This window comes from Rhopalosiphum padi, chromosome 3 (assembly GCF_020882245.1).
Source record: "Rhopalosiphum padi isolate XX-2018 chromosome 3, ASM2088224v1, whole genome shotgun sequence".
In the NCBI taxonomy this organism is placed as follows: Eukaryota; Metazoa; Arthropoda; class Insecta; order Hemiptera; family Aphididae; genus Rhopalosiphum; species Rhopalosiphum padi.
In genome coordinates, this window is record NC_083599.1 from 24,092,072 (window position 1) to 24,114,222 (window position 22,151).

At 27.8% G+C, this 22,151-nt stretch overlaps 1 protein-coding gene across 1 annotated transcript; it reads left to right on the forward strand.

The window, feature by feature from the left end:
• Positions 1–18,354: 18,354 nt before the first annotated feature.
• LOC132927962 (uncharacterized) lies at positions 18,355–20,647 on the forward strand. The gene has a single exon (XM_060992524.1). It carries the CDS (start codon positions 18,948–18,950, stop codon positions 20,307–20,309), a length of 1,362 nt encoding a protein of 453 aa, XP_060848507.1. The 5' UTR covers positions 18,355–18,947; the 3' UTR covers positions 20,310–20,647.
• The last annotated feature ends 1,504 nt before the right edge of the window (positions 20,648–22,151 follow it).

A 22,151-nucleotide genomic window follows, 5' to 3' on the forward strand; every position in this document is an offset into this window, starting at 1 on the left:
AAAACATCATACAATATTAATAATAATAAATATAATCGTATGGTGAGTAGTATATTTCATCTAAAAATTTAGATGATATACCTATAAAACGCCGCGTCGCTATTTCGTCGAAAAAGAAAACTGAATAATACTTAACACACTACTACTGTTTCAAACATACGTTTTAGGCTGTCGGCTAACACAATATAACATCAATCGTACGTTCGCATCGAGGTTTATATAAAATTTATTTAAATGTCAATAATAACGACGTGGTAGGAGATTGACTATTATTTGTAGATAACAATTACACATTTGGGCATGTATTATTCAATCATTAACGAAATAAATTTTATGATTACATGTAATGTCATTACAAATAATATGTACTATTTTAATAAAATAATTATGATCAAATTAATCAAAGCCATAAAACTATGAGTCATAAAATAAATATATTATAGCCACTATTTGAATGAAAAATGTAACAGTAGTAAATGTGACTAATATTTCGATTAGAAAACTTGGGGTTTAAAATAATTATATTTATTTAAATACAAAATTGATTTGTCTTTATTTTAATCAACGAAAATAATATGTTATAAACCGAACGGCACATCCCAAACAGCTCCCGTTCATTGTTTGCTTAATTCCTAAACGGCTCCCATCGAAAAAAAATTTACAAACAATTTAAATTTTTAAATTTTTTTAATATTATTAATTATTATATGTACACTCGTTTTACATTTTTTTTAAACTAATTCTTAATTTAATTCATAATAATATAATATGTTTTTTTATATCATTTTTATACATTTTTTTAACTTTAAAATGTAACACAATAAAACGTACTTTTTCATACATTTTTTTTTTATAATTTAGTTAGTGTTCACCAATACATTCTTAACTACACCTCTTTTGATACGATCTTAAATCTGTATGAAGTGGCAAAAAATATCTGTTGTAAAAAACCAGAGCTTTTTGGGTACGTGTTCGTAAAACCTTTTTTGATGGGAGCCGTTCAGGAATTTACCTTATTTTTTTTAAACAAGAGCCGACGTTATACATCTACATCATTCGGTTTGGACTCAGCCCATGCGACCCGCGTTTTTAATGTAACATAATACTATTATACAAGAGCTCATAATTTATACCTAATTACAAAATTATTTCATATTAAACTATAAGTAGTTAAATTCAAAAATATATAATTAATGATTTTCACCAAATACGTATTTAGAAGTTATAAGGGTTTTTGATTTTTACACCTCAAGGTATCGACTAAATTAAATTGTCCACAATAAACTATCGTGTAATATCGTTATTTTCTGGTAATGGGTGTGATTCTGACGACACTCATAACACTTTAATTTTAAAGACTGGTACACCATATATTATAATATTCATAAACCTATATATGCTGAACCACGTACAAAAAAATACATGGACATAAAGTCCGTTTATAAAAGTTTGACAACAAACCAAAAAAAATATAACGGAAGTCCACTTTACTTACCTATAGTAATGAAATTACTAAATGTAATAAAAGTATATGGTGAATATAAACTACAAGTTTTTTTGGGGGAATTAAAAAAAAAATTAGAAAATATAAATTAATTAATGGTTGTCTATATATATATATTGATTAATAGAAATATTTTTCACCATATATTGTATTTCAATAAATTTTAACTTACGTATTAAAACGAATGTTGACTGTTGAATGCTGCAAAAAGGTCAAAGGTGGTTTACAGGCGGTACAGTAGACCTATAGTATAAAATTATATCCCAATCCCGACCCAGAACCAATTCCAAATTACGCCACTGATTTGAAAAACACACTTTTAAATTTCGTACAACACACTTCATTTTTATACTGCACAAAGTACATAGTCAATCTGTACGGCATGGTACCTCTAAATATACGGCTATAGGCATGATAAAGAAAATGTTCCTTTTTAATGGCTAAAGATATAATGTAGAAAATATATTCATATTTAATAATTTTATTGTAATATATATTGCAATTTACTAGTAGTTTATGAATATTATTAATAACCCATAGTATTGGAACTTGCAATATTATTCTAATACCTATAAAAATTAATAATAATAGTATAGTACACAGTAAATATTGCATTATATAGTTAAGGGGCCTCGCTACTGCCGTCAATTTGAGCTCAAAAGACGTGATTAAGTTTTGATAAAATTAAAGTTAGTTTAAGATGTAGGATTCTGAAAAATATTCTGAACTCTGCAGAAAATTGTCTATATATTGTACGGAATACTTTTTAAAAATTAAATCTTATATTCTTATGAAGTGATAATAAAAACTTGACAATATGAATTTTTTTTAAATTATAATATTAAATTTAAAATTAAAACCAAATTGTTTGTTAGATATAATCTACAAACATTTTTCTGCTGAATTTAAATACTTTTTCAGAATTAAGATCGGACCACGTTAATTAACTTTAATTTTGTCAAATCAATAAGTAAGTTGTCGTAAAATTCGTATTGTGAATTTGTATTTTATGAATTGTCAAAATGTTGTCTTTTAAATAAAAACCATATCGAGGGCCCTTAAAAATTTTATTTATTTTTCATCACAGAGACTTAAAATAATATTTATAAATACATTTAATATGATATAATTGTCATTTATGTTTATTATATATTATTTTTATTAAACATATTATATTATGTTAAACTGCTAAACAATAATAAATTAGTAAAGAATATGTAATGTACATGTAATTTAATTAATTATAATCCACGAATAAACATTACTTACATTATATCACATATTTATCAGTGGTATTACTAATACCAAATTATATAATATTTCATTAGATAGTTGAATCTAAAATTTATTTTCAAGATAATTTCAATATTTATTTATTATTTTTACTTTTGTAGTCAATAACATAATCTAGCTGTTATAATCATAATAAGTTTTACCAAGCAAATTTAAAATATTTTACGTTGTATTATTTTTTTTATCCCGAAACATAATTTTTTTTACCACATATTTTATAAAAAACACCATTAATATTCTAGTAACATTAGTTAAAATACGGACCCATATTTATGCTATAGGACTTAAATTTAAGGGCCCCAATTACATGTCGGAAGTGCCCAGGCATACCCAGAATGAATACCCGAATACATACGGGGGGTGCGCACGCCTATAAGCCTATGACATATTGAGATTTGCTAAATATGTCAATTTTACATAATCAAATTGAGCCGTCGAGGGACGCATGGCAGATGTGAAACATCAACAATTTACTTTTTGTAATAATGTTGATTATTTATTATTATTATTATTTTTTTAATTATTATTATTATTTATTTTTTGTCAAGCTTCAGCGAATTGAGACGACGAGCCAGGAGTTATTTAGTGCTATTAGATATTTCACATCAATAATCTATAATCATGAGATTTAAATATAATATCATACAAAATAATTTTAAAGAAAAACAATTAATTCAAGAATTATAATTTTTGTTATACTTGGGTAAAATACCATCGTGATACATGCAAATTTAGTGTCAATTAATTGGTTAATATAGAAGGCGATTAAATTGTCTACATAAATTACATTTATTTAATTAGTAATTACATATTTTGTAGTATTTATTCGTTGATTTCTTCTTAAGATAATTGTTTTTTTTTTTAATTAATCGACGAAGAAATATAAATCAATTCAATCTGAGTATAATATTATAAAGGTCGTGGATTATTATAAATTTAATTCGATTAATGCATTTTGTACATATTTGAGTATATAATTATCTAGAAACCTAATTGTAGGTCAAATTGGAATATTACTGCAGATATTTAAAGGGGAATATATTATGCTTTCTTTGTAGTTTTAACTTGTATTTGATGATTTTTAATATTATAATGATAGACATACATTCATTAACATTTATTATTAAGTATTTCCATAACTTATTTAAATTTTGATTAAAAATTAATAATACTATTATAATTATTATTTTAATTATTAATACTCCAATAAGTAAATCAAAACAGCATTTTCTTTTTTTCAGAATATCTTAGAAACAACAATATCCAAATGGGTTTTCAATTAAATACATTTTAATAAATAAAGAATATTTCTGTACGTTGATAGACAACTTAAATATATATAACCTATAGGCTATAATATACTAATATAAATACGATAACGACTGATATACATTTATATATATTCGTTCTTTAATTAATTTTAGCAATGAAAATGAATGATATTCATAACTTATCGATAAAAACTTTATACATATATGACGTGTACTCTAATTACGGCCTAACTTAGTGATAATCATGATTCCCATACACAATTATTTTAATAAACATTAATATTTCGCTAATCTAACTGAGTTCGACTTTCAAATGTTAATCATAATTTATACTCTAAATTTTTCTTTATTTATTTAGATTCTTAGTGGTGAATATATTTATTTAGCGTATAATTTTTTTTTTGTGGTTATATTAAGAAAAAATAATTTGATGTTCTTCGTAAAGACTGGTTTGAGAAACAAACAAAGGAACCAGTTTACTCGCGGGTAGTTCTTTGGTGGCGATGCATGCACAAAAACGTCTTATACAGCCATGTACACCATATAGGTACATTTTAATACATTATAAGATCCATAACAATATAACTGTCCATACGCTAGGTGTGGTCTTTAGCTAACGCAGATTTTCGGACACGCAGCACAATGTGGGGATTTAACGGAAGGTTGAATTATACTCGTTAAGGCGATATAATTTCAAAGTAAATAATTTAAAATCAATATCGTCTTCCAGAGTTCTTTATTATGTAAAGTAATACAGACAATACAGCGAAACCTTCCATAGTGGAAGTCATTTGGGAAATTAGTATATTTTCATTACTTTTCAACTAAAAGCGATCACCGATAGGCTAAAACCGTTAAGGACATCACAACACTAAAAACCAAATTTGCTTAGATTCAAAGTATGTCATTATCTAAGAAAATATATAGTGTGAATCTCACACTTAAACACTAATAATTACACAATGAGATACAGGCGTTTGAAAATATACGTGTGACGTCATAGACCCGAAGTCGGAACAACGGCGTATGTTTTTACCTGAAAAACTGTCTAGATTAACACAACGATTTCAATCGTTAAATATAATATTTTAAAATTATTTTTTATGTAACCTTAAGTCTTTTTTTGTTTTTATAACACTGATGTGATTTTAATCTTGATATACTTTTTAATTTTTTTACAGTAAATAAAACTATTATAGTCAATTTCGTAAAATGTGGTTTGCGCGGCAATACAATGCGAGTCGCGAAGTCAATAATTTTACTAAATAATAATTTCTAATATGTATGCAACAACAAGATATATTCAATTTTAAATCACACCATCGTCATAAACATACTTGAGATTATGAAAAAAAAAATTCTGAAATATTATATAAAGTTATAAAAATCATGGTGTAAATCTAACTATACTTTTACACGTAAAATATAGGCGGTTGCTCGGTCATCGGCTCTATGACGTCACGCGGCTATTCATTTACCAAAAAATTTTTTATTGGGTTGTCTACAATAAGACACAAATAAACTTACAATTAAAAAAAAAATTATTGTTGTTCGTCAGTTGCATGTAACCTTCTTATAATTTTTATAATACTTATTATTTTATTACCTACACCACTTGCGCCGATTGGATGAGGGTCGACATAGTATAGGCATAATATGTCCCAGTCTGATTTTCTAAACAGCCTAACAATAAAACGAAATAATTTAAAAATACATGTAATCCAACAACAACCGTTATATAATTATAATATTATTATTCCGATTTACATGCGACGATATACGGCCCGTGATGCGGCCGATCGGTTCGCGGCGAATTGAGATGACGTCTTCATCGTACCTATACTACCTGCGCCTTGTTTTCTCCGTCAGGTCCGCGCGTCTTAACAACGCGTAACAACAAAATACTATATACGTAATATGTTTTGTGATTTCTGAAACACCCCTAATGGCCCTAATTATTACGTCATCGTCGTCATCCTGTGTGACTAGGTTCAAATAATTTAGTTTTATTTTTCGATGATCGAACACGAATGAAGTTGGACACCACGGCCGTGATAACAATTAATGCAGTATAGTAGTACCTACTGTATATTAAATACAGCCTTAAAATCGAGATGGTTTGTTTTTATGAACTCTAAACCTCAGACGACCGTTGACACTTCCGGTTGTGTGTGTGTGTGTGAAGGAACAAAGTATAATATTATATTCTTGCAACTTGCCTATATTATACGAATATTTAAATGCAATCTATTATTGAGTATTATTATTTTTTCTGTTATCCATATAATGCGTATTTCATCTGAGGACTATATGTTGGTCAAACATTTTTTCTGCCTCTACGTACTATACGTATCGTTAATCATCGCATTAAATTGTCACGTTTTGACCGCCGACTGTTATCCGGTTTATCTGTTGTGTACCGGAAATCGGGATTATAGCTTATATTCTTGCGATATAGATTCGGCTGGTAATTGTAAATAATGCTAGAATACAGTTTATTTAAAAACGTAATGAAAAGATCCATAATATAAAATCTCTGCCAGTTTTATTTTCTTACATACAATGAGTATACGGTATATGGACTTCCGCCAGTGTTCCCGAGTCCCTGCCATATAAGTACATTAACATCGGTTGCGATGACACAATACCTCGAAATTTCCAAAGTAGATATTGGTTTCTATTGCGTCGTTTGATTTTATACCGTTAAATATTATATTTATTGATTGAAATTGTGTGTATTAATCTAGACACTTTTGTACGTAAAAGATACGCCGCCGTTCCAACTTCGGCTCTATGACGTCACACGTATATTTTCAAACGCCTATATTTCATTGAATAATAATTACTAATTAGTGTTTAAATGTGATAACACTGATACCCACACCGCATGTAGTCGACCGGGCGGATATTCGTCGCGGCAACACGATAACGGCACGGCAAATGGGCTGCAGTATTTTTTTTTCAGTTATTATAAAATAATATTGTAAAATTTATAATTCACATTCAATAGTGGAAATATTTTTAATTTTATGTTTGAAAAATTTGAAAATTTATGTTTGTCAAAAAAACCAAGTTTTATACTTTAATCAGCGGGGCTAGAATTAAATACGTAATATTAATATTAAATTATAAATATTAATTACGAAATATACTAAACATGAGTTTTTCGCAGTACCTAATATTCATTTTATTCAATAAATGCAATATTATACATTTTATTCAAAATATGCAAACACATACAAAATAAAAACACCACCGTTTACATACCGTACAAAACGTCCGCGATTGAATTTTACCAATTTTTTATCACCATACAAAGTGTCCCCGATATGCAACTAAAAACAATAGATAGTACAAACTGTCCGTTTACCGTATTTCATATTTTTACTGTTTCTAGATCCACTATATTACCTACATTTACATTAAATACAATTATTCATAATAATAATTATTGTTACATAATAAATACGTAAATAAATTATTATATACATAAATTATTGTTGCATAGTTAAAATTGTCTTTGATGTGGATTACAAACACAAACAATTTTGATAATACTAATAATAATACAACACTGCTAATGTATATTATATACTATCTAATAATTCTAGTTTATAATAAATTGTAATAAAATACTTCAGTTGGCTTTGTGATTGAAATTTTATTTTAAATTGTTTTTTGCTATGATTTTGTGATGAGTACCTAATTTAGCCTAATGAAGAACCAATTATCGGCTTTCATACTGACATTATTTTACGTTCAACAGTTCCAATTTGATATAATATTACCGTGAATATATATAGTTTGTTAAAATTTCTTTCGTTGATTTTTTAACACATTTTATTATTTTTAAATGAATTATGAGTAGGTATGTGTAAATAATTGCTTATAACTCGGTCACAAAATATCAACGGGAGAACGCGGATAATATTCGTATTTATAAGTGTTCACTATGAGCCGATTCGATCTAATATTAAAATGAACAGCGCGACATATTAAAATCGCCGAATAAAAATTTGTCGTTGCCCTAGTCGACGGTCATCGTCTATATTTTCAAGGCCGGAGGGTCACGTGCAGGTGTAACGCGTCCTCTTAACACGTAAAAGGTGCCGGGTTCTGATATCGGTATAGGCGCCTCCATCCCACCGGATTGCTCTGATATTTTTAATCATTATAGTGTTGGAGTCTACCGAAATAAAATAGAGGAATCGAGTTTTTCGACACATTAAAGTCTACAAACAATTATCGATCGACGACGCGATCCAAAACGATATACAGATAATATATATAATATACTATTGATATATATATATAGTATAGTGTATATACGTATAAACGAGGTTGTATATAGTAGAATGATATCGATATATATATATAGCTATTAAACCGGAGTTCATAATTTTATTGCCGTAACTGGACGGGCACAATATTTTTATTTGTGAGTAAAAAAAAATACTATCGTTTTCGTTTTTAAATGGCGTATGGACCCAGTCGGACATATTGTTATTGCGGATATTATCGTATGTAAACCGAAACCGGTACCTGTAGATGCGCCGGTAGCCAAGTATTGTCGTCGGGAGCCCTCGTGGCCAGCCTGCGAACCATTGCCCCTCCAACTACATATTAACGTAACTGCCGCGCCGCCGAATCCCACCACAACGCGGGCGACGATCGCAACACCTACGTTTCGCTGGTCGCGTATGTCGCCCATCGAACGGCGCGCGGCATCGTCAGTCGACAGCCTGCAGTCTTGTGTTCGTGTCACGTTTTCTTCAATATAACAACTTTTAATAACATCATTAAAAATGCCAGACTATCGTATAAGTTTTGATGATGATATGGGCGACTTGCCGAATCCGACAACAGATGAAATTGAGGAACTGCTACGACAATCAGAAGAGTTCACGCGATGGGAGTTTAATATGGAATTAGGCCTAAACGGCGACGACGACGACACCGAAACGTGGTCGGAGAATGAAGACTTCGATCTTATGTCCGTGGATAGGTCAGAAGAGGAAGAACCCTCGGAGCAGCCGACCCGACTTTTCGTCCCGACACCCATGGAGATTAGGCATGCGGAAGCCGCTCATAATCGCGGTAGAAACGTTGCGAGAAGAGGGCGCATTAGTGGAACCACAAGGTACAGTATTACAATTACGATTAAGTGTATTATAACTAATAACAACAATGACAGTGATAACGAAATGATATGGTGATAAAAAACAAGTGCGCGTGCTCGTTTTTTCCTTCATGTCGTTATCATAATTACGCATGTACAACTAACAACGTTCAATTTTTACTGTTCACAGAACCGAGAACCGCAACCTCACGCCATTCCAACGCGGAGTTACATTTAACGGGTTCGCCAGAAATCTCGAGCTCCAAGAAATCCTGGGATATTCTCTCGACGAAAATGGTACGCTGTTGTACAAGGTGAAATGGAGCAACGACAGCGATAGGATCAGGCTAATCGAATCGAGCGTGATTAGACTGTTCAGGCCGCTGATGCTCGTGGATTTTCACGAATCGATGATTTTAAATCCGCAAAATCCACAAAACTAATGGCTCGGTAAGTTATATATAATAATAAAAATAACAATAAATTATAGATGAGCGGACAATATTGTTTAATCTTATCGAAAAAAATAAATAATAAATAAAAATTTTATTATTACGATATATTTCTACGTCATGGAATTAGCTGTTAAATTAATAATAATACATTATTAATTATTTATCCATGCTTAAGAAGTTTCATCGCATATTTTTATTTTCATATACCCTGCAGGCCTGGATTATACCTTATAGAAAATGTAATGGTTTATTAAAAAATACAAAAATATTTCTCATGTTAATGTCTACTCATGACAAAAAATTAGTTTTTATTTTTATTATTTAAAACATGTTATTATTATTATTATTTTTTGATTTCATAAAAATATGAAATTTAGGCATATAACTATGTGCTACAATCATACATTTAAAATATATAGATTAAATATGACTGAATAATTGTTTAAAGATTAGAATTAGTTTAACTACCTTATAGTTTTTATTTTGTGTTTACAGTATTTAATATTTTTTTTATAAGAAATTTTATTCTTTCAAAATTAATATTTATGTATATAAAAGATTATTTTGATGAAATTATAAAGCATAAAAATATCTTATTTATAATATTTTGAGTACCTAGTTATAACTTATAATATCTTGTAACATTTATCAATAATCATATGTCTTAATAATATTATACACTAATGACTAGTCAAAATTTGATAATTAGACTATGTAAGAGAAAAAAAAATTAAGAATATAATTTTTAGTTTGTTAAAGTAGTTTTATCAATTAGGCAAAATATAAGATTATGTTCTTTTTTTTTAGGCCCCCATTTCTCCTTAATCCGGGCTTGATAATACCTATTTTTTAAGAAGATTATTAATTTATTGTTTAATGTTTTTTCAGGTTCACGTGCAAGATACGAGTTCCATGTTTTGATAATTGTATATAACTTTGTAATTAAACTTAATACTGTGATAATTATGTATTTTTTATGTATTGAATGTGTCTATAAATAATTGTAAATATTTTAACTAGTTATGTATTGATGATTTTAAATAAATAACTGTGATATTAATTTTAATATTATACAATACGATTTTACATTATAATTATTTTTTTCTTTATTATAATTTTCTCCGATACGGTCATGCCCTGAAATGGATATCGTCGAATTGTCATTTCACCGAAACGTCCGTATTGAACTTTTGGTGCTGAGGTCCTTAGGTTTTATATTTTTAATGAGTATGCATCACAAAACAAAATGAATACATACCACTATTCATATCTACATATGTACTCCAAGGGTTGCAATTAAGAAGACATTTTTGTCGATGGACACTACTCATTACTATAGTAACCAGCCAAACGTTTCAGGAAATTAAGTTGTATAAATTAATGATTTTTTTTTTGACGTTAATATGTTAAATGATTTGGAAAATTATTGGCGAGAAGGGGAGCATTTTGTTATTGTGAGAAACTACGTCACATAGCGACATAGCACAATACTATATATTTTAATTATTTTTTATTTGTTTAATATTAATGAAAATATGGTGCTGTTTAGTGACGTCTATAGGGATTGAGCGAACTTTATACATTATATATTATATAAATACATAAATTATTAGGTAGTGATATAAATTAGGAAATTAGGCCACGGGATGGGCGATCTCTCCCGTGGAATCGTTCTCGGTGCTGCTAAAGTGCTAAAATGGATTACCTGGCGTACCTATTTGTATGTATACCATTGCACATAAGACATTTTTATATCTTATTGAACTTTAAAACGTTTTCAATATAATTTTTCATTATTTCAGTTGTTCATATTATATATAAATTATAATATGCATGTTGATATTTATACAATATTAAGTGTCAGCATTCTACAGTCTAAATTTTTACCTATCCGTAAAAATGTTAGGAATATACAGATAGTAAGTAATTAACTCTACACGTCTTTTTGGTTCTAACTTATTTACCTAATTATAATTTTTGAAACCAAATATTAGTGTTGTATGTTATATTGTATAATAATCATATTACTTTATTCATTTTAAATTTTAAATATTTTTATTTACCAGTGGATTAACAATTAATATAAATTTAAATTTAAATTTAATCTTAATAATCGAATTTCCTATGTATAAAATAATTTCTACTTTTAAATAGGTGTGGGGGTGGGGGGGGGGGGGTGCAAAATATGTTAGCCCCTATATTTTAAAAGGATATATCTAACAATTGTTACCAATATTTTTTGTTCTTTAAGTTCAAAAACAAATAAATAATTTTTTATTAAAAAATGTTTTGTAAAAAATATATAATATATATAATATATATTAGTTCTAATCACAATCATTTATTAAGCCATATACTTATATTATATATATATATTTAAAATTTAAAAAGAGCTATAAACAAATTCTACTCTCAGCCTTCAAGACATATCGCTCGCGGCACGCTTAAATAATTTTTATTATTAAATTGTTATTGTTATTAATGTTTTTCTTTATTTTAATATAACTCCCACGCTTTTTCGTTTGTCCCGTTTTTAAGTATACACAGTTATAAATTATAACTTATAATGTACCAAAACCCGACCAATATATAATAACCCCATCAATTTTCAGGTACGACTACAATATCGACGTAGTTGCAATTCGTCAATGACGTTACACGCATCGCCGAAAATGTACGATGTATACTTTATATTATGTATATTAATATTAATAATATTAAGAGGACGCTATAGGTACTCGTAATCTTTAGCAGTAGGTAAAAACAGGTTTACTAGAACAAACAAAACTACTAAAAAATGGTTTTAGAGCAAAAATACCTATTAAGAATTTTATAGGGAACAAAATTGTTATCTTTTCTTTTTAATGTTGTATAATTGAACATGTAATCGTACTTTATATTATAGTGATTTGATTTGAAATTACACCTACCTGTCTAAAACTGTCATGATATTACAGTATATAGCTGAATTACTCGTTGGAGACGTGTTATAGTAAAATAAAAAATAAATAGTTGAATAATTATATACAAATAAATATAAAAAATTAGTAGTTATAAATCATTAAAATGCAATATGATCAGTACCTATGAAATAAAAATAAAATATAAAATAATATTTGACTTCTATGGTTTTGATAACAGTAATGGCTACAGATATCGGGTATAAATTATACAGAACTATTACTGTCACAGTTTTACTGATGGTTTTTGATTTGGTGAGTCGCGATTTTGGAAAAAATTAAATTTGTTTAATTTCGACAATTTTATTGAATAACATTTTAATTGAGAGACAACAGACAAAACGTCATTGTTAACAAATACGGAATAAAACAATGATGCCAAGTCTAAAGGCTAATTATAAAATAATAATATTGGGAAAATTCGAGGGAAACACCGAACAGACAAGAGCGTGTGTCAGTGACCATTTTAATTAAAATTAAATAAATATTAATAAGGTCTTGTATTTGATAATAATTATAATAAATAATCTTATGTAGTCTATTGTCACATTCGTGCATTCGTCCAATTATATTGCCCGCAAAACTCTCCAAAAACTCGGAAAATATATAAAATACTTAGATTTACCAAATAATATTTAAACTTAATAACATTTTTAATTAAATTTTATATAATATATACATATAGGTGTATATACTCTATCTATATGTACAAAGTGTTCGGGTTCTCTACAATGAACATTTTTTCCCGACCATACAGTGTCCGCGTTTCGTGTACTTTTAATGCTCGACCGTTCAAAGTGACTTATAGAACCGTAAAAAAATCTTCGCAGTCCGCCAGTTCTTAAGATGACGCCATACTCGCATATGTTGTCTCTTTCTTATTACCATATACACGACAAATTTTCATTCAGCAGAACACATTTTGTGCATTTATCTTTATATTAGAGTAACATTACCTATTATCAAATTTAAAGGTAAGAATATTATCTAGACACTGACATATGATTTTATTGATATTATCATTTTAAAATGCGTTATGATTGTTATGAACATTTTAATGTTGTTATATTTTACGTAGCTGTAACTCACTTTAAAATCATAATATCATTAAAAGCATATGTCTTTGTCTAGATGACATTCTTACCTTGAAATGTGATAATAGATAAATTTACTCTAATATTAAAGCTAACATCACTAAATGTATTCTGCTGAACGAAAATTTGTTATGATGTACGTTATAGTAAGACAGAGACAACATATGGCGTCCTCTCGATTTTAAATAAATACACTATTAGATGCATTTTATAAAAATCACTTTATTGTGTTATATTATATAATCCTCACTTGTACCTATATACTATATGTCTATATATTATATTATAATAGTATTATATAAAACGTACAAATTTGAAATTTACACGTTTACATTATAATACATATATTATTTACAATGCCTAAATAATTATTAAAATATATAATATATACGAATTATTAGTCAGTATTAGGCCTGCCATGGCCTGACCCGTAGTTTCGCGGTTTCGCCTATGCTTAACTGCAGGATGCCAGCGTAGTATTTGTTATGTCTCTCCAACCCACGCGCAACATAGCAAATTTTACGTTCACTAAAATGACTATAACCATATTAATTTCTCAAATTAGAGTTAAATGATTTATTATAAAATTTAAAGTTAAAAACAATATCTCGGGCAACTTTTAAGTGTTTTATTATATTTTTATTTTAAACCGAGTTATGAGTTTTTTAAGATGTATAAACAATTTACAATTTTAAAATGCTCATAACTCGCTTTAAAATAAAAATATAATAAAACGCTTAGGAGATGCCCGAGAAAATGTTTTTAACTTTAAATTTTATAATAGGTCATTTCACTCTAATTTGAGAAATTAATATGATTATAGTCATTTTTGTGAACGTAAAATTTGCCATGTTGCGCGTGGCCTAGAGAGACATAACAAATATTACGCATCCTCTTATTGTATTGCTGATGAGTGATGAATGATGATCATCGTTGTCAAGTATTTTATAATATGTTGTACGTCATTGACTCAATAAATAAACTAATAGTTGATAATAATAATTCATAATTATATAATACATGGCTTGATGAATAGATTATTCCTATATTAAAGAAACAAGCAAGTACCTACCTATATAAAGAAGTATTTATTTTAAATCTTTCATTGTTCTTATATATTAATATACTATTATAGAAGTATTTAAATCAAAGTAATGAAGTGATAAGCAATTAAATTATATTAATTAAAAAAGGTGAGTAACATTTTATTATTTTACATTAAATTTACTAAGAATAATACAAAAAATGATAAATTTTACACAAATAAAAATATAAAATTAATCAATGGTGAGATCACTGATTTTATTATACTATTATATAGTAATTAATATTCTTATTAAACGCATTAATTTTATTTACAAACAGGCGCGTAGCCAGGGGGGGTGTTACAGGTGTAATAACACACCCCCTCAGCCGTGGTATACTTAATATTTTTTTATCAAGATAAAGATGCATCATGTTATCAATTTTGTGTGTGTAATTTTTTCAATTAATTTTGAATAACACCCCCCCTTAGAAATTTCTAGCTACGCGCCTGTTTACAAATAAATAATTTTTAAGACTAGGTATTTCAGTCATAATTAAAATTTATATAGGTAGGTACTTACCCGGTACAGGTACATTTTTAAATATATGCATACATTCTCAATAATAAATAATAATATATAATTGATAAAAATGTATTTATTTTAAGTTAACTTGCATATTTAATTTTTAACAACATTTATAACAGTATAATGCATGTCAAAATACTCGTATATAAATTTTTCAATTTTAATTTAAAAATATAAAATAAAAAAATAAATACAGGGGTCCACGACAATGCATCTGCACCTACTGTCAATATATAGCATGTGCAAAGATATGGGCAAACCTGCTGAAATATAAACACAATTCAAAAATTGAAATTCTATTAAAATATAATTCTATTTTATTGTTTAATTGAATTGTTTGATAATGTTTTTGATTGAATTGTTATTGTTATGATATGTTTACGCTTTGCACCCAGGTCAGGCTAAGGGGGACTAAGTCATACTTATTACAAAACATTATAACAAAAAATATAATATGTATTATAATGTTCTTAGGGGGAGGGGGCTGGAGCCGCGCCGTTTGCACCTAGTGAAATTTAATCCGCAAATTAACGGTATCGGTGTAGGTAAATAGGTACTCGATAATCGACTCGCACGTAGCCCATATAGTCCACCGATCCATACCATAAACGGCATAAAAACATTTTTCAAGTACAAAAAGGGTGGAAAATTCGTGATTGCACTGATGTAAAGTGGTATTCAGACGTCAAGTGTAACTTGTCATTTCGTAAATTATACTTATGTCTGTATTAAATTTGAATTCAGTAATTGATGATAATTCACGCGAAAAACTATTCCGATCGTCCTCCTAATCTGATAATAGATATATAGAGTTTCAATTATTCCTGCGTGAATAATATTTTAAATTACTATAAAATAACTAAAATTATTATTATTTGTTAATTTCATTAAAATTGAACTTGAAATGTCTATGAAAAAAATTGGGTTAGCAATATGTTTATATATTTTTCACATTTTACGGTCACAGTATAAACTACTGTAAGAAACCTTTTATTAAACGTATAAGTTTTAGCTACATGAAAATTAAACTGCACTATACATTATTAACCGTAAAATAATTTACAAATATTCGTATAATTTAGACTTATTTTGTCAAATTAGTACCTACTACAAATGTTTATAACAATTTCTAAAATCAAACTATTAACCATGGACTTCAAAATGTTATTCTCTACCATCGAGAGTGAATCTTAATAGAAAACAATAAGGAATTTCACAATTGTGTAGGTACTTATTAACAATGACCATTGACCGTGTTCAGAGCCACAAACGACGACGGTTGTTGGGTTCGTCCGGTTTTACAAAATAACTGCTGAAAATATATCACAATATCTGTTGAAAAAAAAAATGTCGTATGTTTATGCTAGTAAATAGTAGAACGAAATGAACTCGTTCAAAAACCGATTTTACACATTATTGAATGGTAATTATGTATGTATGATGCATTCCTTTTTTTTAAATTTTTATATTTATTTAAAAATGATTAAGTGTTATAAAATATTACATATTATATTAATTTGAGAAATAAAGGAATTAAAAAGGTCAATAAATTAATGGAAAATAAGCAAAATATATTATATAGTACATACATCACTAAATGAAAATATTGCAAATAATGCACATTTGCAAACAAAAAATTATACTTACTCATTTTACTCGGCGCAGAATTTTTATGTATTAAGAAAGTCAAAATAAGTATTTATTTATTTTTTATGTTTAAATGTAATATAATTGTAATAAATAATAATTAATACTTTTATTTTATTTAGAGGTAATATAAAGCATTATTTTTTTTAATTAGAATTAAGAAAATAAAATCAATAAAATTATGTATTTACTTAAAAATCCGCGTCTGAATATTATATCTATAAAACTTTTTTTATATTATTGTGTATTACTTACGGTACCTATGAGCAACTTATTAGGTACCATTAGGTACCATTAGGAGTTTTTACTAAAAACTTTTTAGTAAAATAATTATATGTATTAGCATTGATATTAAAATATTCTAAAATCAATGGTATTAGCTTTAAAATGTGTATAATATAAATTGTTATCAGGTTTTGTGTTTATATTATATTATATACGATTCACGGTTTTAAATAGTTCTTATAATTATTAAGTTATTTATAATTATAATCGTACTTATATAATATTAATAACAATTTCGTGTTTTAATAGTAATAAATATTTATAATAACCCATATAAATCCATTTATTTATGGACAAAAAAAAAACAAAATCATACTTTTTTTCTGGTAATCGGTCAAAAAGTCCGGATTCAGTTTGTATAGTCGGACAAAAAGTCCGAAAATACAAAATATTTTATATAATTAATATTTATTTTAAAAATTTAAAAATTTAAAAATGTTTGTAGACATTATACATATATTATTTTATTTTTTTCCATTTTCTTATTTTTATTTATATTTACATAATTTATTATACAACATATTAGAACAACAATATCAACATTTATTTATAACTAAATAATTTTAACAAACAAAGAATTTTTTTTTTATTTATAAAAATTTAAACACGTCAATCTAAACTAAAACTAAAAAAAAAATAGTATATCATAATCTCGTGGCTTTCCGTTATATTTTTGTTAGTTATATAAAAATATAATGATATGTGTACATTATTAATTTTTTAAAACAAATATTAATTAGGTATATAAAATATTTTGTATTTTCGGACTTCTTGTCCGTCTATTAAAATTGAATCCGACTATTTGTCCGCGATTCTTTTTTTCTATGTACTTAACGTTCAAATTTTGTACAAATCACAATTGTGATTATCGAAAAAATACTGACGTTGTGTATTGAATATTGATGTGATAAAATGTATTCTGTGGTTTTACTGTAAAATCGTTATTTAGATCAGGGGGCTTAATGAGCTTAGAATATTTCTGGTTGTATTAAGGTATGAGTCATTGTTAATGCACTACAATATAATAAAACGTATAATGTTATATTATGATTGAACTTCGGACGGCTAATTACTACATCTATAGAAATACGGAGCTAGGTGAATTGGGTCCGCGATAATTTGGGTCCGTTTTGAAAGCGGTAAGTTGAGTCCCGGGTATGAAAAGGTAATAGGTAAGTTGGGTCCCGGCTATAAATCATTGCGCCAATGATGTCTAAAATATTAAAAACTTAAAACTTTAATATTTCATATTTATATAATATACTTTTGAATAATTCTGTTACAATACTACGTCATATTTCATACAGGGGTACACCGCCTGGACATCAATTAATTCTACTTTGATGTTTATGTGTGTATAGACAGGTATTCTTATCGCGGATTTTATTACACTGGCCGTAGCCACTTTTATCCAAAAATGAGATACCGAAATGTCGTATCTTTGATTAAATCTAATTAAGATATATATACGAGTATACGAAATACGAGCGTATACAAGTGTTAGTATTATTCGTCTATCTTTTTTTGTATTAGTTAGTAGTTATCATCGATTTTTATGATGATTACATACAGATATACGTACGATATCTGGGATATTTCATTATATATTTAGTAGCCTGCTGAACGTCAACTTGTGACTATATCGTGTCTTACAGCTATACAGTTACACAATTTTACAGTTATTGTTTTTTTTATACATTTTAAAAATGGAAATAATGGCTAGCGAAAAAAACAAAACTGTTATTATAAAATATGGTCATAAGTTTAGGTTTCACAAAATGTTGAAAAATGAAGTACAGAGATGGACCTGCTGTAAAAGTACATGTAAGTGTTTTTTTAAAACTTATAATGGTGTTGATACTGAGATTTTTAATGATCACAATCACAATAAACCTAGCGAACAAGACATCAACCGGCAAAAATTAAATAATAATCTCAAGAGAAAAGCGGTAGAAGAGATATCGGTGTTGCCATCGAAACTTATTTGCAGAGAGTTAAAAAACTGTGATATAAATAGTTTATCTTTAAATGATACTTCTTTAATAAAAAGAAATATAAGAAATGCACGTTTATCTGTTCATCCCAACATACCAAAAAACATAACAGAAACGCATACTGCTATGAATGAAATGACATTAGTTACTAATAAAAATGAATCATTTTTATTAGTTAATGATTTCAATAATGGTATAATTGGGTTTTCAACAAAAAGTAATTTAGAAGTGTTATGCGAAATTAGTACAATACTTGTCGATGGCACTTTTAGAAGTTGTCCAAAATATTTTTACCAATTTTTTACCATTCACGGCCTTGTTGGCGAATCATATATTCCACTAGTATTTTTTTTATTACCTAATAAAGAAACAGAAACATACGTACGTTTATTTGAACATACTGTAAATAGTTGTGCACAATATCAATTAATATTTTCTCCTGATGTAGTATTTATAGACTTTGAGATTGCTATACATACGGCTGCAAAGCTTGTTTGGCCTAAAATCAATATAAAAGGATGTCGTTTTCATTTAGGACAAAATTGGTGGAAAAAAATTCAAACTCTTGGTTTAGTAAACACATACAACTCTTTAAACACAGAAAAAAGCGATTTTTTTAAATGTTTTTTTGGTTTGCCATTTTTAAGACCTGAAGAAGTTGGCGAATGTTTTGCACAAGATTTAATGGCAATACAACCAAATGACAAACAAATAAAAACATTTTGCGATTATGTACTAGATAACTACATTTCACCTGATGCTACATTTCCCCCATATATTTGGTCTGAATTTGCAGCCACCACTGTGCGTACAACAAATAGTTGTGAATCCTATCATGCTGTACTAAACCGAAGATTTTATAGTCCCCATCCTAATATTTTCAATTTTGTGGACGAACTATTACAAATACAGTCTGAGACACATATTAAACTACGAAGTACAATACAAAAAAAGAAAATCACGCTCGGTAAAGAAAAATACTTAAGAGAACAAATGATGAAATATACTAATAATATAATAACTCGATTAGAATTTGTTAAATGTTTATCATTTAAGTTTTTACCTAAAGCATAATATGTATTTTATATCATATATTGTAAAATTTGACGTACTATAATATTTAGTGTATTAACATTTTTTCCCGAGACACAATTTTTTAATTATTTATACCATATATTGTAAAATTTTACATACTTTTATTATTTAGCTTATTAACATTTTTAAATTAATCATTTACACTATTATTTATTTAGAACATAATATTATAAAAACCACATATATTTTAATAATTTATATTTTTTTTATCCGGGACTCAACTTACCTACAACCTTTTTTTATCTGGGACTCAACTTACCTACAACCTTTTATTTTCCGGGACCCAATTTACCGAGATAAGGTCATTTGGGACCCAATTTACCAATCCCGAGAAATACAAATAAAATCGATAAACTAATATATTAAATTTGTCATTAAATTGTTAATCAATCGGCTTATATTTTGTATTTTAACCGTACGTGTTATTTATTTCAATTTACGAACATTATTTTAGATTATCTTATATTATAAAATGATATATATTATGAATCATTATGATATTAAATAAATACAAAGTTTATCGGATGTATAGATAGATAGTAATATTCGTAGCCATTCCAATGTTTAAACATACGACTATTATATTTTGTTTTATTGTTTAAATATACTGTGAACAGTATGATTGTTATTTGTTCCATTATTGAACCACGGCATTTTATTATCGTTAAATTTGAAGGAATAATAAATTGACTCACCTCGGTAAAAACGTTGCCAGATAACAGAACACAAACCTCCATATGGCAATTTAAATAGGTAGTAAAACAAAGATTATATTATTTATATTTTTGATTTAATGACCGCAGTCAAAGTACACATTTTGTTCGATGCCAATTCGAATTGATAAAAAAAATACCGAAACTATGAATCATTGATTTTGAAATAATTTAATTTTTATGTATAATATAACCATTACAGTAGATATGATTATTAATTATTACATTATTTCACAACTTCCGTCAGATCGATAAAATTATACTCAAACTATACCGCCTGTGCGATATCGTTTGGGTACGCAATCATAAAAAAAACGGATATTTTTCGTTTAAATAATGTATAATAATGATGGGCAATGATTTTGTGAGTGTGTGTTTGTGTGTGTGTGTGTGTGTGTGTGTGTATGTGTGTAAAAGTGCGTATCCACTATCCACCGTATACACGATATTTTCGAATAGCTCCTTTTAACTTTTTCAAAACGATTCGTTTTTTTTTTTAGTGAAAGTTTGAAATACCATTTAAAACAATAAGAATAATGTTCTTAAAAATGACTGAATTATCCACTATTTGGTGGTTCTAATAAAAGGTTAATTTAATATTAGTAACATAAGATGTGGTTTGGGTTTTCAATTTTGTTTCCAATAAACCAATGATCACAATGGGCGGAATTCACTGTAGTTCACAATTTAGGCAAAATATTGAAATGACAAAAACGCGTACATACGACAACAATATTGATCGTATAACCAAAATCCAATTTCTATTGATGTAGCGGTACCAGAGCGAACAGGCCGTACACGTACACGTATGGTCATCGCACATGTACGGAAAACCTGTCTCGATCGGCACGTATACGGTCGTCCGTTCTAACATACGGAGTCGTTCGTACGGTGCGTTTTGGTGAATATACGCACCATGAGCGATCCACAGTCAAGTATACCTAACGTGACCATATGTCCCGCTTTGAAAAAAAGTAACAATCGAAAACATTGTGTTGATAGGTTACCGTATACATATTATACTGTGTACTCGTAAGCGTTATACATACAGGGTGTTTCCGAAATGACTGAGGACACTATAGTATACAAGTACCTATACTCGCCGTGA